At 40.6% G+C, this 23,254-nt stretch overlaps 1 protein-coding gene across 1 annotated transcript in view; it reads right to left on the bottom strand.

Annotated features, from left to right (window-relative positions):
* Positions 1-8,242: 8,242 nt before the first annotated feature.
* The window catches only part of VWA3A (von Willebrand factor A domain containing 3A), a 30,886-nt gene continuing 15,874 nt past the window's right edge, over positions 8,243-23,254 (bottom strand). The window contains exons 22-34 of the mRNA XM_089540415.1: positions 22,304-22,456; positions 21,152-21,242; positions 20,546-20,656; positions 19,236-19,333; positions 18,967-19,119; positions 17,873-17,981; positions 17,116-17,260; positions 16,392-16,536; positions 15,086-15,237; positions 14,496-14,622; positions 13,642-13,739; positions 11,786-11,849; positions 8,243-10,512 (exon numbers count right to left, since the gene is read on the bottom strand). Of these exons, the coding sequence (XP_089396541.1) occupies positions 11,801-11,849; positions 13,642-13,739; positions 14,496-14,622; positions 15,086-15,237; positions 16,392-16,536; positions 17,116-17,260; positions 17,873-17,981; positions 18,967-19,119; positions 19,236-19,333; positions 20,546-20,656; positions 21,152-21,242; positions 22,304-22,456 (1,431 nt within the window). The 3' untranslated portion in view covers positions 8,243-10,512; positions 11,786-11,800. The remainder of the gene's footprint in view (positions 10,513-11,785; positions 11,850-13,641; positions 13,740-14,495; positions 14,623-15,085; positions 15,238-16,391; positions 16,537-17,115; positions 17,261-17,872; positions 17,982-18,966; positions 19,120-19,235; positions 19,334-20,545; positions 20,657-21,151; positions 21,243-22,303; positions 22,457-23,254) is intronic.

Below are 23,254 nucleotides of genomic sequence, written 5' to 3'. Positions count from 1 at the left end.
GCAGCAGAAAACAAGCTTGCTCCACCTTCAGCATGACATCCCTTCAAACACTTAAACAGGGCTCCCATATCACCTCTTTAACCGTCTCTTCTCCAGGCTAAAGTTACCCAGGTCCCTAAATCTATCCTCATACCTTCACTATTTTGGTGGCTCTCCTCTGGACACACTCCAGATCCTTTTCGCTGTTTTATATTATGGGGATATTGCTGCTTTTACCTTTAAAATGTTTTTATTTGTAAAATGCCTTGGGTCTCTTTTTTTTTAGAATCCAGTATCTAACAACAACAACAACAACAACAACAACAGTTAGAAATTTCAAAAGGTTGCAGTGGCCTGTTACAGACAGCCAAAATAAAGCTGCTTCGAGTCACTTTGGAGGTATGGTATTTCAATGATGCATGAGTCCTAAGAGTCTGGAAGCTTCACCAACGCTGCACTCCAGTCTTTAGGACTGGAGTGTGGCTTTGGTGCGGCCTTTGGACTCTTAGGACGCATGTATCATTGAAATACCATACCTCCAAAGTGACTTGAAATAGCTTTATTTTGGCTGTCTGTAACAGGCCACGTGTTTCTTTTTTAAAAACTGCCGAAAGTACAGCTGGGAGTTAAAATTCTGTCCTGGATCCAATAGCAAAATTAGTTCAGCTGCCACCTTCACCAATATGTTATAGCCAAGCTGTAATGCACACCCAGCATTACCTGTATTTATCTCAGGAACACAGCGTTAGCAGGACTTACAAACAGAATTTTATCTGCAGGCAAGAAGCATAATCTGTACAAAGAATTAGGATGCTATCTATTATAACTGATCTAAGCTATGGGAGAAAGCATCTAGAATTCTAGATGCAACATGTCCAATTCACATGGCTCAGCCTGAAAGATAAGATGCACCTTCATTCATTTGCGATGGAATATCCTGTGCCCTGTGTTCAGATTTGCAGATGACACCAATTTAGGAGGAACAGCTAATAGCCCAGAGGATAGGATCAAAGACCTTAATAGATTAGAAAAGCTGGGCCAAAACTAACAAAATGAATTTCAACACGGAGAAAAGTAAGGTACTGCACTTCGACAGAAAAAATGAAATGCATAGATCTAGGATGGGGGAGACCTGGTTTAACAAGACAATCTATCGCACAAGACCTATCGCACAAAGGCAGTAATGGAACAGCAGTGAGATTGAGAGCCTATTGATAGGTTTTGCCCATCAACGAAAAGGTACACTACAGTAATGAATGGCAAGGCAGCAGCAAGACGGCAACAACGTTGTCTGGTAAGTACCAGCCAAAGACATTTTATCCTGCTAAATTCCATTTTTTAGCTTCATGTGATAAAGTCCTAATTATGATTCTGTATTATTTTTGTGAGTTGCTTTAACTGAAAGGCCTAATGTTTAAATAATAATCTGCAATGTCAAGCCTTCCTTGGTGGACCAGATAGTACTAGTGTAGTGGAATCTCCTTCCTTGGAGGTCTCTAAGCAGAGGCTGGATGGCCATCTGTCAGGGATCCTTTCATTGGGATTTCCTGCATGGCAGGAGGTTGGACTGGATGGCCCTTGCGGTCTCTTCTAACTCTATGAGTCTATGATTTTATGACTATCTCAGAGAAGTGCATTTCCCTGTCTTTCAAAACAAATGGTCCAACTTGCTTTGCCATATGCATAACCTGGAATTTTTTTAAAGACATTGAGCAAAGCTACACTCATTTTCTGCAGTTTTGGTTTATGTTAACTCAACATTTCGTAGACTTCATAATTTTTGTTTCCTAATCTCCCGAGGTTGCAAACAAATGTAGGCAGATCAACATCAACACTTCCTTAAGCTTTAAATGTAAGCATTGGACTTTCGGGAAATGTATGCTAGAGAAGAAAAACTGTGTGCCTTTACATCTCTTTTAATATGTTTATTCAGTAAAGCAATTTGCTTATGCAGTTACATGCTCCTTGTGGAGGTTTATTAAAACACAAAGATATTTCCAAACTAGGTACATTATATTTCATAGAATGTCTGCAATCTAGGCATATTTCTTCCCATAAAGAGCATTTTTCATACTCATAAGTCATAACGAATATCTCAGTCATAAAGAAAACCAACCTACTGAATATTTGTGACACACGAGGCATCACATATCTCACATTTCATCTGTTGAGAAAACTTGCACATCTTAAACAGAAGTGAAGAGATTAGGAAGGATATGTTTTTGTGTTTGCTTTTATTAATTTAATGTTATAAAGCTGGGGGTTAAATGTCGGGTGTTATTTATGTAAATGTTACATGTTTTATGTCATGTCAGGTAGTTTATGGTATGTTTTTATGAGCCAGACCAATAAAAATGCTGTACAATTAAAGAAAAGGTTTTGTATCCTATCTGGCACACAGTCAAACACCTCTTGAACTTCTGCCTTTAAAATACAGGGCCCCAAATGCAACCTTATTATTATTATTATTGGCAAACCATAATAATATGACAGTAGGTCTTGCATAACATAAAGATGCTTAGTTGGAACAGTGCAAGACATAATTGGCCTGAACTATGAATGTGAGGCTCACACAACTAGTAATTTATTTTAGAAACTGATAACCTTATCTGTTCATCTTTATATTTAACCACTGAACAAGGTATTTGTCTCGTTCTTCTCACAAAAGGTCTGAGGAAAACGGAGTAGAGAACACAACTGGGGAAACGCAGGACAGAATAAGTAAAGAGGTTGTACAGGAATACCTGGATAATTGAAATAGATTTAAGTATCCGGGACCAGATGAAGTACATCCAAAGATATTTTAGGAACCCAAAGGAACCCAACAATTAGATATAACGTATCTTGATTTCAGTAAAGCCTTTGACAAGGTCCCCCATTATATTCTTGCAAACAAGCTTGTAAAATGTGGACTAGACAATGCAACTGTTAGGTGGATTTGTAACTGGTTGAATGGCAGCAATGGCTCCTCTTCTTCATCCTGGAGAGAAGTGACCAGTGGGGTGTCCAGAGGGGTTCTCTCCTGGGCCCAGGGCTATTCAACATCTTTATCAATGGCTTGGATGATGGAATAGAAGGCATGCCTATCAAATTTGCAGATGATACCAAATTAGGAGGAATAGCTAATACCCCAGAAGATCCTGGAGATGTCTTGTCCATAGGGTCACCATGAGTCAAAGTCACTTTGAGGGAAGTTAACAACAACAACATATATATATTATCAACAGACCAAGGATTTTTGGGAACCAGCTCTCCAAATATGCTATATATTAGTTGAAAGAAAACAGTGGTCAAAATGTCAACATGTCTAACATTTTACACTTGTAATAATCTAGAAAACCGGCACAATATGTACCAAAAATGTATTCAGGAAACGTGATATAAAATTATAGAATAATGCATACAACACTGTAATATGACAGAGTAAATCTGGAAAGAGCCAGAGGTCCTCTGTAGAGCGATGTGCATCATCCACCCCAGAGCATGGAAGTAATGCAAGTAATTACACTACTTAGATATTACATTTTGGGTGAATGAGGGCATAATGTTCTTCGTTTGTAAAATGATGTAATCAGTGGGTTGTGTGTGTGTACCAATATGATTTTTAACACATGGGATTTGGCTAGCTATGAATGTTTGCTGTTCAGCTTCAGGCAACAAAACTTCTTGAGCAGGCCATAGAAAGTGGGTCGCAGCAAAAGTAACTAGGCACTGTGCAAGCATCTACGGATGGCATCACATTTGCAAATCACCCAAAACCTGATAACATCGCCTTTGAAGGCCTGTCTCAAACCTTCACAATATCTCATTGATTTGGGGACCCACCCAAACTTTGGAACAAGCACTGTCGCTGTGTATGCAAGTATGTAGGCCCCTGTTGTTTTCTCTTGACACCTTGTCCTTTGGTAATCCAATTAGCTCCTTTGGCCTTCATTACTATCTGTACACCGGTGAAACTCATCTTTCCACCCCTGAACTCTCTCCGGCTGTTGAACAGCAAGTTTTATCTTGTCTTGCGGCTGTTTTCGACTGGATGCTTCACCATCGTTCGAAGCTCAATATTGAGTTACTTGTCTTCCCACCGAAATCAACTATCTAATATTCCTTTTCTATTTTAGTCAACAATATCCATTTTCAACCTGTTCAGGAAGCTTGTAGTCTCGGTTTTATCTTTTTATTCTTATTTGTTGTGGATCCCCCGGATTCAGGCTACAGACAAGGTGTGCCGATTCTTTCTTTCTAATATCTTCTCCCCTCCTACTTGGATATATAGAGGATATACATCTGTGTTGGAGTAGAATGTATATCTATTTGTGCTACGGCAGTTCACCTGATGTTATATGTTGTGTATTTTTGCTATATTTTGGTGCTGGCCATGTGCCATAATGAATTCATTCATTCATTCTTTATAGTATCACGAAAATTAGACCGTTTCTTTCGGCTTCCACTGCCAAGATATTGGTCCATGCGCTAGTGGCCTCATGACTGGATCACTGTAAATTCTTCTGACAAGGCTTCCTCTTTTCCACCTCCACCCTCAAATCTTTATTTAACATTCAGCTGCAAATACAGTGCGCCCTTGCCTTATGCGGGGATCTGTTTCGGACCCCTCTGCGTAAGGCAAATAGTGCGTATGTTCGAGGCTTATTGAAAATAATGGGGCTTGTGCAGGCGCACGCACCACTGAAACTTCCATCACACGCGTAAAAGGTGCCTGCGTATGATACGGGCGCACTGTATCATCATGTCTGCTCACTGTTTCAATCACATCTCTCTTTTATTGTCATCCCTCCACTGGCTCTCCCTCCCTTTCCATATCTGTTATAAACTTTTGTTAGTGACCTCCAAAGCTCTTCTTTAACCAGCTTCAAAGCTGAGTTGAAGACAACTCTGTTTAGGGAAGTTTTTTTCAGACATTACATGATTGTTAGTTTACGCTTATTTTAACTTGAGTTATTACAGTGCGCCCGTGCCATATGTGAGTGCGCCATACGCAGCTTTCAGCTTACGCTGAAGCCACGCTGCAGGGAAAACAATGGCACGCATACCCATGGTGCGTGCACCGTGCTGCTCCATGTGCATGCACCCCATTGTTTTCAATGGGGCTTGAGCATACTCCTTTTTTCCCTTATGTGGGTATGGATCCCCCACATAAGGGAAGAGCCCACTGTATATCTTAGTGCTTTAATTTTAACATATGTATTAATTTTAACTGTTTTTTTGTAGAATGTACACCTATGGCAGGTTTCTATTTCTATTTTTGTTATTTTAACTTAATGGTATGCACATCACTGTATAGACTTGCAGTGCTTTATAAATAAAGCTTAATAATAATGACGATGACACATTCTTCAGCAGACATTGTGTACATTTCCACCCTTAATTACCAAGACCTTTTTGTGCCATGACAAAGTTCATCCTGCTTTCTGAATAATATTTACATTAGACATATAGGCTGAGTAGGATCTGCCAGGACCAGCATCAAGAGTCTGCATCCATGGATAAATGCTGAACCTCTAGTACAGTGATGGTGAACCTTTTAGAGTCCGAGTGCCCAAACTACAAGCCAAACCCCACTTATTTATTGCAAAGTGCCACATCCCTCTAGCTTTCTAGTAACAAACTCTGGCAAACTCTTGTGCTGGGGCGACGGCACATGTGCCCACAGAGAGAGCTCTGAGTGCCACCTCTGGCACGCATGCCATAGGTTCACCATCACTGCTCTAGTAGCTACTAGCCAAGCTAGCTGGAGGAAGCTGGCTGTTAAAGTAAAAAAAAAGAGTAACATTTCTGGAGCTAGATTTTTTTTAATACAATGTTATTGTATTTATAACCTACCTTTCTCCTAAACTGGACCCAAGGTGACTCACAGAAGATGCTTCAGCCACCTTGAATCCCATTTTGGGAGAAAGGATATAAATCCAATCAATCAATCAATCATGTTGAGAGATCTTGTAGCACCTTTGAGACTAACTGAAAGAAAGTTGGCTGCATGAGCTTTTGTAGACTTAAGTCTGCTTCCTCAGATGCATTTGCACTCCAAAGGGCAATATTATTTAATAGCAGCTGGTTGGTTTAGGCTTACCATTTAAACAGAAATCTCTCATTACATACAAAACCTTATTCTTCCAGTCTCTAACCTGATAAAATTTATCAATGCATTTAAAATCAGGGTGTAATCGTAGAGGTAGAATTGGAGAAGGAGCAGGAGCTAATGATATTTTCCATTTGTTTCAAATTCCAACTGAAGTTCGAAGCAAGAGAATTGTTAGGATTTTGGGGAGCTTTGATTTAGTAAAGGAAAAAATGTATTCAACTGCTGGAGAGAACTTGTGTTCAAGTTCCATCGAAATCCATGCCACCAAGAGACAATAATGGATTAATTGAGCTGTTCAAGTAATTTGGAAAGCTTAAAAGTAAAATTCAATACGCTCTCCTTATCATTTAGCATGGTTAGAGAATCTAGCCTAAGATGTTTGGTGTATAAGCTGGTGGTTAGCAGGTTTTTGTCAAGTTTTAAAATGTGACTTGGAGGAGTTAGCAGAATTGATTGAAACACAAAAGAAGTTTAGGAAGATGGAACATTTTTAGGTGCTATTCACCCAAAACAGAAATTTTCTAAGTTATGAAATCCTTTATGCCGAGCTGCATATTTTACAAGCTTGCCACCTGTGAACAATTCGTGTCATCACCCATTGCGCAGCCTTAACAAGCAGCTGCATGTATTTATTAACAAATCTTCTAAACAGATTAGTGTCAACCACGAAAGATTAAACCAGACAAGAGGAAAAACTGGCCTATTGCATTAAAAGGAAGAAGAAAAAAAACATCAGTGGGTACTATATCTGATTTATAATTCCATTTGGAGACAGTTTATTCTTGGCAAGGCTTTCCCATCGATAACAATGAGTATTCATACTTATGCAGCCAATAACCCTTCAGTTAGCAAAACTGACTTTGTCAGTCATAAAGTTATTTATGATTCCAAACCAGGATTGGATTGGTGTTATTCTGTGTGATGCCCTGCCTCTAGCTAACTCAATAACCCAGCTTCATCCAACATTTGCTGGAACTGGCTTCAAACACTCACACTCACACTCACACTCTTCACAGCCACACACCCCATTCAGACTCTTGCATTCCCTCTCAGGCTGCAGAAGCTTGAGGCTTCGGTAACTGAGGCCTCATTCCCACTTACAGATAAATCGGTGTGCCATCTGAATCGATGGATCGATTCGGCATCAGATCATGTTCCCACTACATTTGCCCCAATCGCATTTCCTATCATTTTCTGGCACCAAAAAGCCCCACTTCTGGTTCCCATTCACCAATGAATCAGTTCCAAATGAATCGGTTCCAGCCTGCCGAAGGGGAAATATGAATCAATTCCGATCCGCTTGTGGTTCACACTTGCGCTGAATTGATTTGTCAAAAAAGAACCAGAAAAAAAATCAGCATCCAGAAGACGTGGGTTAAATGGGTCTGGAGCATGGCCCCCCTCTCGGAATCGCTTCAGCAGTTTGGATTAGGTGGGAACCAGGGTTGTTTGAACTGGTTCAAAACGATTCATGATCCGATTTAAAAGGTAGTGGGAATGAGGCCTGAAAGCACTTTTAATCAATGATAAGCACTACTTTCAAACAACAACAAATCTATGGCAGAGGAACCTGGATGGGAATCCTGACATCTTGCAGCTGACTGTTAACCACAATCTATCCTTTCGAGGAAGTAAAGATTAGTTTTTATAAAACACTTTCACAGAAACTCCTATTATGAACAAGCCCATACCTTGGGCGTAATGGCTGTAATAAATCAACATGTATTTACGTGGTGCCTATATGAAACTAGAGTTAACAACAATTGATTTCCCAAGGAGAGGCATTCCACAACTGAGATGCTACAGCTGAGAAGGCCCTCTCCTATGGTCCATCCCTGCAGACCTCAGTCCTTGGGCAGAACATAAAGGAAGGAGCATTCGCTTAAGTATTGCGATCCCTAGATGTTTAACACTTCCAATGTTATTACAAGCACCTTGAATTCAGCATGGAAGTGTACCAGCAGCCAGTAGTCTTCTCACCTATGAGATGTGCTCTTCAACTAGACCTGCGCCACCTTGACATTTTCATCCTCTTAGCTGTTTTTATCTTATGCAGATATTGCTGTTTTTACCTTTTTAATATTTTATTTGTAAAATGCCTTGAATCTCTCTTTTTTAGGAACTGGCGTATAATAAACTTAACAATAATAACAATTAGAAATTGCAGAAAGTTGCAGCATTTCATTTTACAAAAAAACTGCCAAACATACAGCTGAGAGTTAAGGCCTTATCCTGGTTCCATGAGCAAAATAGTTCAGCTGCCATCGTCATCGATATGCTATAGCCAAGCTGTATGAAGGCACACCCTGCATTACCTGGATTTATCTCAGGAACACTCATAGCTTTATGAACAATAGAAGGACCTATTGTATGAAACAGAATTTTATCTGCAGGAAAGTAGCATAATCTGTACAAGGATTTAGGATGCTATCTACTATAACTGACCCAATTGTGCGTTTTGGTCTGCAGTCTCCAGGATAACCAGTTGCAAACCTGTTCAGTTTCAAAACATTAAAGCCCATATTTCTGATTTGTCAACTACTGGAACATAAATGCCATAGGATCTAAGGAATGGGAGATAACATCTAGATCTCTAGATGCAATGTGTCAAATTCACATGGTCTCAGACCGAAAGATAAGACGTACCTTCATTCATTTGCTTTGGAATATCCAGTGCTCTGTGTTCTATATCTGTCACCTTGGCTATAGCACTCTTTGATTTAGGGCAGCTGAAGAAGGCATAAACAGGAAGGTTTTGCTACAGCATTTTAATATTTGGTGTGTATGTATGTGTGCAAGTGGGCTCATGTATGCACATACACACACACACATACATAAAACACATACGTAAAATCCTCCCTAGGCATTCCAATTATAACATCTACAGCTGTCATCCCCATCATCCCTGCCCCTTACTCAATGTCAGCTGGAGGATGGGCAGTAATAAAAGACAAGGCTGAGAATTTGGGTATTCTAGCAGAGCACTATACTGTTGCTCAGAAGACTTAATATCTCCCCTTTCCAAAACACTCACATAGGCTAAACTGATATTTTAACATTTAATCTAAATATACATGTGCAAGATATTCAGTTATGTGGGCTACTTTCAGTATAGAATACAGAATCAACAACGTGAACTATTTGCTTTGTGTTGCCTAGTGGTTAGAAGCTACATTGCACCAAGGCCTTTTTCCTATTTGCAAGCATACAAATAAATAAACTATTTTCAAGACATGGCAGAACCTTTCCATTATTTATTTGGTGAGAGAACTAAAATATAGGAGCAAAAGGTGTGGTTGAAGACTTGCCATATGTAGTCGATTGCCACAGCACTAATCAAACCAGTTGTTAATATGACAAGCGACTGGCACCAATACCTGGTTTCCATGGCTAGATTTCAACTTGTGTTGAATTGGTTTAAGTCATTTCCAGGGCCAATCCTGAGTTTGCCAACTTGGGCAGGCTATAAGAAAATTATAGGATAAATATTTATCAGCATTTATGGGGAGTCATTCTACTGGTCAGCTGGCGTCTTAAGACAACAGTCAACACCCAAGTTTGGCAGGGCACTCCAAAAGTGGTGATAGGACATTAATATTTAGCCCTGCCTTCTAAGCTAGCAAGAAACAGGTTGTGCCCATTGTCAAAAAGACAAGGTATAGGACATTTCCTGACAAGTCATAAGCCTTTGCCTTACACACAGTCCATTGGAAACCATGTCCACAACATCCTGCAGGACTGGACAGGAGACATGCCGCCCTTGTTCTGTTCAGTGACATTGAAAATATTCCTGTGAATCCCACTAAATGCATCTCTGGCATACTGATCATATTCCTGCTTCCTCCAACTGGATCAAATTGGGGGATGAATGAAACACACACATCTGCTTCTTTGGGGTGTTTTTTGTGAGTGGAATAGCACAAATGCTTGAGGAAAATACCCAAATGTCCCAAAGATGCAAAACAGAGTATCTTTGTTATCTTTTGTTTTTACTCTAACAGAAGAATATGGGAAAACATTGACTATAAGGAAGATTTCAACATCTTTGTTTGAACACTACCATAATTAAGTCAAACTGAACATGGTGCAATTCTCGTGAACTGGTCTAATTAAGTTATTGCCCCAACATGGATCACAGCTGTAGTTTAGGATCTTCTAATATTTTCACAAGTCACTTTAAGGTAACCTGTACTTTCTTATGTTTTCCAAACAGGTTCTCTCCCATTTGAGGGCCCAAATTATTCCAAAAGAATTACTCTCCTAGGTGTGCATATAGATCAGATGTTAAGAATTTCATTAGCTGGAGCAGTTAGTACTTCCTTGGCAGTAGATACTGTACACATGATAATCCAGTCTTGGGTTTTCATGTACTTAAATGTTGGCCACCCCAGGGTTTGTTTCCAGTTCGTGTAAATCTCTTTTGGCATCCCAGGGTTCTGTTAAAACAACGTTAAAGTGATAACATAACTTAATCAAAGAGAACCAACTTTACCTATTCATCAATATTTCTCTCTAGTTATTCCAGAGCTGAAGGCCTAGGTGGCTTGGATAAAAATCTAAAACAAATTTCAACTATCAATATGATTCCAAATAAAGGTTCAAATTAACTGCTTGCTTGCAGGTGATGATACTTGAATGGAAATGGGAGTCCCAGGTTCAATCCTTGGCCTCGCCAGGCTAAAGAGAAGAAGGCAGAAGGTGATGTAAGGAACCTATTCTGGCTATCCTGGTGTGAGAAAGCATTACAAACTGCCTTAAACTTTGTCTTGATTCATTTGTTTCTTCTGTTTTAACAGAGGCCCAGTAGGATCCAAGGAAAAAGAAAAGAAAAGCAGACTATTTATGTTTTTGTTTGCCTTATAGCTCATCTTTTTTTAAAGGCAGCTCATAATAACAGTAGATTTTTAAAAAGGAAAGGAAATTAACTGTCCTGAGTTTGCAAAACTGAATATTAGTCTTGCTTCAGGGTCCCTTGCAGATCTCCCCAAAAGAGGGTCACCACAAGTCAAAGCCAACTAAGTGGCATACAACAAAAATACCACTAAGATACATAACAATTCTCTATTAATTTTAAAGCACCATTTAAAACAATTAGAAGCATCATATAAACACATAGTTCTAAGAAAAGTACAACACTCAGTGAGCCACAAACCCACCTTCAGCAGCAGGTCAACTGCAAAACTCTGCCTGAATAACAATAATGTCTTGCTGGTTCCAGAACGTGAGAACAGTCGCCAAGAAAGCTTTGTTTCACAACCAAATAGAAATGCCTCTAAAGGTAGCAGGACCAAATGGGCATCTCCTAAAGGTCTCAAACAGGAGGCAAGTCTCTATGGGATTATAGAGCAGTTATGTGAATTTATGGGGAAATCTATGTAAATCTGTGCAGAGTTAGGTGATGTTTTTGACAACAAATGTTGTTTTACTTCACCCTGATCACGAATACATCACCAACAATACTGGTAGCATCCTGTATTATGCATCTGGACTATTTGAAGGCAACTTCTACTCAAACCTACTCCAAGAGGGTTAGGATGGATCTTGTAATGAGAAATATCCATTGACACCTCAGATTAGTTCTACATTTGCCTCTTTGGGGAATCACAAATTTATACACCGTCCCTGATTCTGTGAAGACTGAGAATAATTGGAAATCACATTTTACAATGCATAATTATTTAGCGTCGGAAGATATTGAAAGCATCCTACCTGTAAGTAGCTGTATTAGGAAGACTGCCTCTTTTGGTTTGAATTCCTTTTTTCTAATAGTGACCTGGGGAGAAAAATGGGTTCAGTAATATTATTATGACTGTATTCCTGTCCTGTTGTATTTGATAGATCTGGCAAATCGGATGCTCTAGGTTGAGTTTTCTTGGTTGTGGTGCCCAAATATTGGAAATATCTGTCCTGGGAGGTTTTTCTGGATCCTCCATTCCAATGCCCAGTTTTAAAAAAGGGATTCTCCATTATTCTGTCAGCATTGGCAATAATTGATTTCCCCAGTTTTTGTTTTTTAGGCTGATATATATTGTTTTGTCTGAATTTTTGGGGGGAGGGGTTGTGTAAGGGGGAACCTCTTTGGTCTGGAGATGACAGTAAGTGGAGCTCATATTACTCCTTCGCCTGTTGCAAGAATGCATGGGAGGGGAGGGGACTAGCCCCATTCCCCATTGCTGATGCACCTGGTGGTCATGACCCCGAGTTTGGCCCAATCCGGCCCCCTGCATGTGGAGAAACACATATGCAAGTAGAATGGAATGGGCCATGAATCACTGCATACAACAGTTTGGTGTGTGTGCATGTGTGGAAGCACATCAGACAGGCTAGTACTAGCTCTACAATGCCTGTCACACATTCTCTCAAGGTAGGTATGTGTGTGAGAACTCAGGGGGATGTAGCAAAATAGTCTCTGTTGAAAGAGGCCCTAGGTAGCTGAGGTAGGGTGGAGTTGGTTCAGTGTCTCCTGATCTTGGATAACACCTTGGTAATAATCAGGAATGGAGGAAACAGGTATTGATCTATCTATTAGAAAAGGAAGGCATGCTCCCCTGAGCCCTGTCTTCTTCTGCCCCTGCTGCAGAACCATGCCACTTGAGCATCGTTGGGGCAGTGAAAAGGTCCACCTGAGGTGTACCCCATCTGTGGAAGATCTTTTCTTGACTGAATAGATGAATCATCCTCTTGTGGGTTTGGGTGGCTGACCTGCTGAGTTGCTGCCAGTGTGTTCTGAGTTCCAGATATGTGAAAGGCAGCCACATGTATGTGGTAGTTCAGACGCCAATGCCATAGGTTGGTGCCTTGGTGGCCAGTGCAGGGGAACAAGTCTCCTCCTCTCTGTTTATGTACTACATTAGTGTTGTACTATCATTGTCTGCCCTGGGCCTGACTTAGAGGTACAGTCAGAAGACTCAGACCATGGAGACATGGAGGAGGCTGAGACAGGGGCAGATCTGTGAAGCAGAGATGGCAGAGAGCCAGAAATAACCAGCATGGTGCAATCGTCAAAAATGCCATTTGCCCTCAGAGCCCCTGTGTTTGTTATATTCATGGTGTGACAAAGCAGAGAAAGTAATTGTCCTCATGGAGGTAGTTGAATGGCATGGGCGCACTGTACCATACATTATAGTTGGATCATACATATGATACATAGCATGGTCCCCCGGCACAATAATCATGGCAGGATTATCCCAATCCTAACACATAGTTGACATGATTAGAGGTGAGATCAAAGTAAAGCTGGATGGAAAAACTGAGAATTTCAACATCCTAATATTAAGTAAGTCAATTAATGCAAGTGAGATACTGAATTGTTATGTAATGCAAACATACAAATGCCTGCTAAGCAGTTTATCACAGTGATTTACAGATTCACTCTTCCCTAGTTCATATTACTTGTTCTGATATAAGCATTGCCTTTGGGTTTACAAAACACTGTAACACTGATATATCAGATGGTCTTACAAATAAGTCAATCAACAGCAAGGAATTACTAGCTCTTATAATGAAAAACTAAGATTTAGGTGAATAGAATAATACTGACAGGCAACAGATAGACGGGCACTTACTTAAAGAACCTGGCCTGTGTTAAATAGCTTCTGGCTTTTGCTATTTCTTCAGCAAGTTTCTTTAAGTCGTCTCCTTCAAACAAAGGGAAAACTGGATCCTGAAAAACAAAACAAGGCATTCATTGGGATTTGAAGCAATTTTCTGTTTTACCAACATACTGCAGAACCAGAAACCACATTTCACACCAGCAAATATCACCAGAGTGAGGGGTTACTCACTGGGTTATCCAGCTGGTGCATACAAATGACAATGCACCAATTTAGCTTCAACCCAGAACATTGTGGGAATATATTTTCCAAGCTGGGGAAGTCAGTGTCCATGGACTTTTGTGAAGCACTAGAAGTTGCCTAGGGATGTTGGGTATAGTAAGTCCCATGAGATCCCCATCTCTGTTTTAGAACTTGAGGCAAAGATGGACAAACTGTAGCTCTAGAGGCCTCCAGGAGCAGTAATTTACCTCTTAAATGGACTATGCCCCTACTGCATTGTCAAACATATATATATATATTCAAAACCAGAAGTAGATTCTGGCCATTTCCAGTTTTTTTTCCCTCCAAACCATCATGTTTTTGTCTTTTTTGGCAGATGGGGAGCATGTTTGGTAGTCAGTACAGTGCTGAAGGGTTCCAAGGGGCACAAATCTTGTCCTCAAACCTGCTTCAGTTGCCCACCCAAATTAAGGGAAGCCCCTTCTGCCATTAACCTGGGGACCAACCCAGAGCCACTTGGCATCATGACTGCCACAGTCTCAGGAAACAAGACGACATAGCGAAGACCAATTTGGCCTTTTGGAGGCCAAGGTGAGAGACGACAAAGAGGATGCAATGCAAGACATTGTGCCAGCTGAGCATACATCCTCATCTTTAAAGCCTTCTGATAGCAATCGGTGTGCTGCCAGCTGTCCATCCACATCCCCGTGGCACTGATGGTAGCGTCCACCTGTCCGGAAGGCCAGTTTCTTGAGAAAGTCATTGGCTACTCTGTTGAAGGGGAGAAAATTAAGTGTTTTAAATGGTTACCAGTTATACTGTGTATTGCACATTATCACTTCTCTAAGGAGCCCAGTTCACTGTGTATATGAACGGAGTTCTTTGTATACACTTGCTAGGCAAAAAAATCCAGTTTCACTCATAATCGCTGGGCTTAGTCCAAACTGAGCCGGACATTGTTAGGGAACCATTAAGGGTGATTTTGTATCCTGTATCAATATATAAAGTAATGTGTTAAATTTTATATTAAAAGAAAAATAAATAATGGACTTTGTGAAAAGGCCTTTGAAAATTAATAAAAAACATAATGCTTTGGAAAATGTGACTCATCTGAGCAGAGTTCCAAAGAGGCTGGAGGCAAAGGCTGTGAAAACTGACAACAGTTTCATAGAAGCTTTTCCCATGTTTGTTTTTTAAATATTAAAATTGTCTTTTCCACCAAAGCAACACATACCTGTCTGTGCAGTTAAATGAAATAGTATGGATTGTAACTGCCCGCTTCTTTCTAAGGACTTCAATTTCTTTCAGAACCAAATTGCAGCTCGTATCTGGTTTCCCATCTGTCAGAATATACAAAGCCTCTATGTCCTGAAGATTGAAAGCTCTCTGAAAAAAGTAAAAAGTCATAGCTTAAACATCAGCTCATTTTACCATACGACGGTAAAAATTAGACACAATTTAAATACTATCTCATTAGCATCTGAAGGTTGCTGTTGTAGGGCCAGTTTCCACTATAGATTGTTCCGGTAAAACAGAAGTGGGGTCAAAATAATAGCAAAGCAATAGAGAACAAGTTTTGTAGTTGAAAGCCCACTTGCTATGAAAGGGTGGGCCCAGGACATTTTGCTGCATGAGGCAAAGCAATATCTCCCCGACCGTCTCCTCTTAGAACCTATGAAGTCAAGATGCTTATTCCTGAAAGCCAAACAAGGTATTTTGGCAACTATAGGCAGGAAAAAAAACCAATCACTTCTCTTTCTTTTAAAAAATACAGTAGCCTCTCTGTTTTCGTGGGGGATCTGTTCCGAACTCCCCTGCAAAAATGGAGAATTGCCAGTATTCAAGCCCCATTTTGTCCCCCTCCATTTGCTGCCCACAAATGGGCGAGGGACCCTGATTGAAAGTCAGCGAACGAGAAAGTTAAGAGGTGATATGATAGCCCTTTTTAAATATTTGAAGGGATGTCATATTGAGGAGGGAGCAAGCTTTTTTTCTGCTGCTCCAGAGAATAGGACACAGTGGAGCAATGGATGCAAGCTCCAGGATAAGAGATTCTACCTCAACATTAGGAGGAACTTCCTGACAGTAAGGGCTGTTCGACATTGGAACATATTCCCTCGGAGATTTCAGTGGAGTTTCCCTCCTTAGAGGTCTTTAAACAGAGGCTGGATGACCATCTGTCAGGGATGCTTTGATTGAGAGTTCCTGCATGGCAGATTGGAGTTGGACTGGATGGCCCTTCTGGTCTCTTCCAACCCTAGGATTTTATGATGCTATGAAAACAGAGGGACGACTGTACATGTATTATTAGTTTTCTAACAATACCAGATACAACAATAATTCATCAGATAGAGCACCTTGCTTCCTACAAATTGCTGCTTTTTAATGACATCTATAATCTACTGCTGCAGGCTGCCAGTTTACTCTGCCTCATAGTCCCACCATGACAGCTCTGCAACAGCAGGTCCAGAACATACACAAAATTCAGAGTTCACATTAGGTCCTATGATCATAGGAATACTCTGTTCAATATAACAAACCCACAAAGCCTTGAGGATGGAGGTATTCCCGTGAGCTCGAAACACTGACACCCATTGTGTGGCATCATGACATGCTTCGTCTGTGGCCTCCACCAGGCACTCTTGCCAAACTTCAACATCTTCTGCAAAGCTGATCAGGTTGAACCTGGGGAAAAAGATTCATCACCAAGTCAAATCTAGTTCAATTCTCAAAACGCCATTAAAATGATAGGGAACAGTTTTCGAAACAGTACTGAGATACAAAATACATTTACACAGGCAACGAAATGACATAATGGGAATCAACTAAGGGCCCTGTCATATGAATTGCTTCTGTATATTTCTGAGACACTTCTCTCAGAAAAGTATAGGTTTTTCTGTAGTGGTAGGGTCTCACGGTTATGGAGCTCACCTTATATTTGGGAGTGCAAGATGCCACGATTCATATTTCCAAACAAGCATGACAAAACATGGTGACGTATCTTAACACTTGTTTAAAAAGTAAACAAAATGTTAAAGGGCCAAGAGACAGGCCCATCGATGAAGCTAATAAGATCACAATTTAAAGTCTTAATTGAATGAACGCTGCAAGGGAAAGTAGCACAAGATTCACTTGTCTCTAGTGGGGAGGACAGCACATCAAGCATGTAAGAAGAGTCATGCTGGATCACATCAAAAGCCTTTTTCTGCATCCAATGTGGCCACTGAGATGCCAGCAAGAGCCTGCCAGCACCAGCCTCCTTACTTCGTATTGTTTTTCCTCAGCTGTTCCCAGATCAGGGAGGTGAGCTCTTTGGTGACCTGTTCCAAAGAGCGGTCCATGGAACCTGACGTATCAATCAGGAGGCAGACGTTTGCTTCTAAAATGACACCAAACAACCGACGGCTTCCTATATATAAATACAAAATAAAAGATGAGCATTTTATGTCATGCCATGACTTGGGTTCAGGTTATCTAACCTGATGTGTCAGAAAGTAAATGCCTCTTAGTGGTATCTCCTAGGAAAGGAAACAGTCTCCTTAGAGTCTCTTGAAATGGCTTTGCAGGATCTGTCCGTATGTCTGGGGTTGGGTGGGATGAACTATAGATTCCACTGGCCAATCTTTGTCCTGCGCTCAATACTGTTCCAACGGTCGATCCATCTGAGAAGTCCCTCAGTCACCTTTTCTGATGTGGAAACAGGGTGCCTGGCCATGTGGGCACAGCCAGGTGCCCTGTTTCTGCATCATATGGGGTGACATGGGCACATCTCAGATGGATTGATTCCCAGAAAGATAAGAAGTGTTGTCCTGGGTCCTAGGTTGGCATGGAGGAATGAAATTAAAAATGATATCACCAGGATCTGGCACATTCTGACATAAAATGATTGTTGTTGTTGTAATATATAGTATGTTTAATTTTTAATGTATATAATATAATTATAGGAAAGTTAGAGTGTACTGGGATACAATGAAGGCGATGGGAAGCATAGTATAAGCAAAACTCTTAGGATGGTACACACCTGAGAGAAGCCATTGTAATCTTCGAACATAACACCGTAACACCCTTTCCATTTGCTCAATGTAGTCCTCCAGATCCTTGAGCTGAACCTGCAGGTGTTTCACAATACCCTAGAACACCATTTGCAAAAGGTTGTAACAAATGTGATTTTATGATAAGCAAAATGGTACAGCTGCATGGAATTATCATAAGTAAGACAGAGTTGGCGTTCTTAGGTTAATCTGCAGTGTAATTCAAAGTGTGAGCCTGTGAATATTCATTTGAGAAAAGGGCAAGTAAAAGAGTAGAAGCTGACTAACAGGGGCCAGGAGCCTTGTGCTCCACACAGCTCTTGATTTAGAATAGCTCAAGCAAAAACCATTTATTTTCAAAGGCTGATGAAGAAATCATGAAGATAATTTTCCAAACCAGACAGTTCAGTGTAAGCTGAGGACACTTTGGAAAGTGAGTGGAGGAGAGAGAAAGTGGGATATTTTAAAAGCAGATGAAAAAGTGGGATAATAGAGGATGATTTGGAGTTTTCTGTCTTAAATTTCGACAGTTGGAGGCTATGGTGCTAGACAGACCATGTTTTGCAGGAGTTCAGTCCAGTATCTCCTGTCATGTAGGAGGACCAGAAAAGAACCATGCTTAGACAATAATGATACAGTACTGACCTTCTGGCGAAGTACTTGTTACAAGCAAATATTTGTGATGGAAGCCCTTTTTTTTATTAAAAGCAAACACAACCTTCATAAGGCCTAATATTTTGTTGGAGAAAGTGTGGGAGGGAAGAGTGCTTATTTTTTAACTCAATGACAGATATTTTCAGGGCCCCCTTCAGCAAATCATCCCTCAAGTTGCTTTTCTCTTTGTAGAGTTCTATACTATTATTACTACAATAATAAATTATGCCACTTCCAGCCTCCCAAAGCAATAACCCAGCATTTCAGATTTATATACAGCTTCTTATTTTACAGCCTCAGAAAGACCAACATGATTTCATGCACGGAAAAATTAAGTTGCAGTCCTCAAAGTCAAAGCCTGGATAAATGGCAGAGATGACTTGAGAGGAAATTTCATGCTTCAAAAAAGAAACAGAGCCAGGGGACTTACGTGCATTTCTACGCTAGGGAAGATGTCACAGTACTTAGCTGACACTTGCTTGTGCAAAGATCCCACCATGTGCTTCTGATGCCTGCTCTCGGGTCCAAAAATGAGACTGGGCAACTCTAGCTTCAATTTCTTTAGACTGAATTTGCTCAGCCACTTTTTGGAGAGAAAGGATGACAGATTGCCATTAATGTGTACAGTGAGCAACAGCCAACCAAAGCTTGACATACTTTACAAAGCAAACAAGACATGTTATATGAAAATGGTTGTACCTCCTTGCTGGAGCATATTTCTTCTTCCTGAGGCAAAATGACCTTGGGAACCAGCTTCCTCAAGCACTTGGGGTTTGAATACTTTTTGTAAACTGCACCTAGGAAAAGCAGCAGCAGTGGTCTACTATAGCCAAAAAGTGTTTTAAGCATTACAAATGGCATACCATAGACTGGTAGATGTATCAGCATGGTATAGTGGTTTGAATGTTGGACCATGACCCTGAGAGGCCAGGGTTCAAATCTCCGCTTGGCCGTGGAAACCCACTAGGTGACCCTGGGTGTGACACAGTCTCTCAGCCTCGGAGGGTGGCAATGGCAAACCCCGCTCTGAAGAAACCAACCCCATGATAGGGTCACCTTAGGGTCTCCTGAAGTTGGAAACAACTTGAACATTGCTTTAAGTACTTTGAAGAAGATAAGTAACCTATTATATCAGACCAAGGGTCCATCTAAGGCTAAGGCAGAAGGAGGCAACAACTGCAGGGAGAAGATGTTTGGCAAGTGTTAAGTAGCAACAAGATGTTAGACAGAAGTGCTATAAGGTTTGTTCAGCATCCCCTACAGTAGAAGATGGGGGACCATAGTCAGTGCCAAAATCAGAGTTCAGAATATTAAGTTTAAAAAAGCAATTATTTGCTTTCTAGTGCTAAATGTAATGTATTAATGTTGCTCATTATTTACAGAACAAGACAACATGTTACTTAATACTCTGTAGTTACTTGTCAGTTACTCTTTGGTTAATTATTTCTAAAAAAAATACACTTTCTAAACAATACAAAAATGACCCACACAAATGGTCCCTGCACCCCAAGCAATGTTTTAGGTGTAAGAATAAAGTAGTACTTGTGGTACTACAAACTGCACAACTGAGCAAGTGACTGTGCAAGGAGAATGAACAGTTCAATAGCTCCTGTCCAGCAAGTAAAAAGTGAGAAGGCTGTGTATATACTTGTGAAACAGCTGGTTACACTAGGAACCATACTTATTCAACTCCTGAAAAATCAAAACCATTTATGTTACTATTTTTCCACTAGCTTAATGTCAGGATTCCAGACACTGTCATTACTTTTAACACGTTTCTTCTTAGCTCAATGTAAGGTTCAAGTGCCATTCTGAATGTTGTGGAAAAGGCCACCATCTTTTCCTTTGGTTCATACTGCAACATTCAACATGACTTTGACCCACCATAAAAAAAAAACTCACAGGAGAATTTAGTTGTGAGTCATGACTATCCATCCCCCCCGTAGTCAAAATTGTTATAACTTCACCGGTTCAGCACAAAAAAGAACCTGTATCTTTGGGATACCCACCTACATTTTTTCCTTTGTCTGTGTAAAATAATGAGAGTGAAACATCCGGATGTTTCTTTGACTTTGAGTTGCGTTTTCTTCTTCCCAGAAAAACGTCTTTCAGTGACTGTACTGCAACACCAAAGCAAAAGAATTATTGTATTGTAGAAGGGAGACATTAAGATGAGCTGGAAAATAACTTCGAAGAAACCAGATACCAGAACCAATGGGACACAAAAAAGGCAGCAAATGTTAACTGTGTACGTTTAACTAGTGTTATAATTTTAGGATATTATCAGAGAGGAGAAAAAAGCCAGGAGTAAAAGGTGCACTCCCAGAAAAGTTGCACAATCGTGCTGAAGATTTTCAGACACATCACACTTATCAAAGACTTATGTATGCATAAATCCTTTCTCACTGGTATATTTTCAGTTTATTATCTGCTATCTTATTCTTTTTAATTAATTTGATTTCATTTTTCTCTTCTTTAATATGATTGTTGCACAATAAAAAAAATAAAAGATCTTGTGAGCTCAAATGCACCTATTTGCAATCAGACATGGTACTGGCAATTTCAGTCCTTTACTTACGCATAATTCTTCACTTTCGTATTTAACTTACACATACCTGGTGGAATTTCTGGGCTGGCACTCGGTGGGCGCCAAAGCAGGGCTTTCATGCTGCCATTTCTGTCTCCGACATGGTGGTCTCTCAAACTCTAAAAGTAACAGTTAATGCTTAACACAAGGAGAGCTGCATTGGACGGAACCAAAGTCCTGTCTACTTCTGCATTCTGTTCATCTAGTAGTTAACCAGCTGCCTATGGGAAGCCTACAAGCAGAATATGAGGACAGTGCCATCCTGTGGCATATGCTTCCCAGCAACTGTCATAAGAATCCATCTTACACACCTGCAACATAAGAAGGGCTATGCTGGACCAAACCAAAGGCCTATCTAGTCCAGCATTCTGATTCCATAGTGGCTCCTATGAGAAACTTTCTTGTGTTCAGTGCAACAGGAGTATAGAGACACACCACTTCTGGTATTGGAGGAAGCAACCTTGAAGCCCTGGTGTCACAGTGGTTGAATGCTAGCAGCCACAATGATGGTGTTATTATTATTATTAACATTTATATAGAGAGCGCTGTAAAAGTTGCACAGCGCTGTACACAGCAGTTGTGAGTTCAGTCCCAGGATTGCAAGGTTGACTCAGCCTTCCATCCTTTTGTAGGTTGGTAAAATGAGTACCCAGCTTGTTGGGGGCAATTGGCTTGCAGATTGTAAACTGCTTAGAGAGTGCTGAGTTCACTGATAAGCAATATAGACATGTAAATGCTATTGCTAAATGCACATAGTCACTATGACTAGAGTTTTATCCTCTTATAGTTTTACCTTCCATGCACCTCCCTAACCCCCTTTAACAGAAATTCAAGTTGGTAGCTATATACATTGATAGAAGAGCCACCAGTTTGATTGTGTGCTGTATAAAGTAAAATTTCTTTTTATCTGTACTGAATCTCCCACCTTAAGTACAATATGAAACAGAGATTATTTTTTTCCTTTTTTCCTAATGAGAAAACCCTAATGGAATGTTCCTTGCCATCCCAGACTGAGAAGTGATTCTCTTGGAAGTTGGGGGTTTAAATGAACTCCTTTCTGGTTCTCAATCTTGTTTACTGGTTGATGGACTTTCCAACTTTATGGCAGTCAAAAGAACTGGGACAAAACTGGCCATCATAAATATATTTCTGTTCCTAAGAAAACTAAACTGAACCGTACCATTCTGGCAAGGCTGAGAGCTGTTGGTTTTGGAGATGACAGCTTTTGTGGCTTGCTCTTCTTCTCCTGTTTCTCTAGGTCTTCTTCAGGAATCGATTGATTCCCTAACTGGCCTCTTGTGCGTTGTCTTAAGGATTCCACTAGCAAGGCACACTGAAAAACAAAAACTTACATTTAGATTTCCCTGGCAAGCAAAGATTCTATGAAAGATTTCAGTTTTATCCTGTCTGGACCCCAAAAGAAATAATCAGAAAGCAAAATGGTGTTTGTTCCCAAACATGTGAGGACATGAGATTGAAGCATGCCTTGTGCATGGATAAAACCTGAGTTCTGTCTCTGTCTTTGAATCAGCATGCTAGGATAATGCTTGTTTTTATCTCCTATCATCTGTACTGGATTATATTTTATTGTTCTTCTTCTAACCTGCTCATTAGCTGCCTTGGGCATATCAACTGATGGAAGGGAAATATATAAGTTTTATAGACTGGCCATTAAGGCTGGCCTGAGGGCAGAGTCTGGGTGTGGTGTCCACATGACGCACGCCCTGACTGCCCTCAGGCTGGCATGATGCCATGCGTTGCACCACATGGTGGGCGGCATCACAGTGTTCCTCTGGCACTGCATCTACATGTTGCAGCACCAAAGGAGTGCCAAAAAGCCATGGTGTCAGTGGCTATGGTGCCCTTTCCGCAGCACAGAAAGTAGCTGCTTTTTGCGGTTCCTTTTTGAGCTGCTGAAAGGCAAGATTGGGGCTGCAGCATACAGCTGATCTGGCTCTCAAAGGGTTGGCTGCAGGCCACCCCTTAGGGCCTGTCTGTACAGCCCCATATATTTTTTAAATGATGTGTCTACTGAAGGTTAGAAACACACCTCTCCCTTTCACACTTTATGGGTTTGTTCCCTACCACTGGAACAAATATTTGAAGTAGCTCCTGAGTGTGGCCGGTTGGT

This window comes from Sceloporus occidentalis, unplaced genomic scaffold, assembly GCF_023333645.1.
Source record: "Sceloporus occidentalis isolate IW3139 unplaced genomic scaffold, rSceOcc1.0.p SCAF_10, whole genome shotgun sequence".
Classification (NCBI taxonomy): domain Eukaryota; kingdom Metazoa; phylum Chordata; class Lepidosauria; order Squamata; family Phrynosomatidae; genus Sceloporus; species Sceloporus occidentalis.
This window is presented reverse-complemented; position numbering and strand designations above follow the sequence as displayed.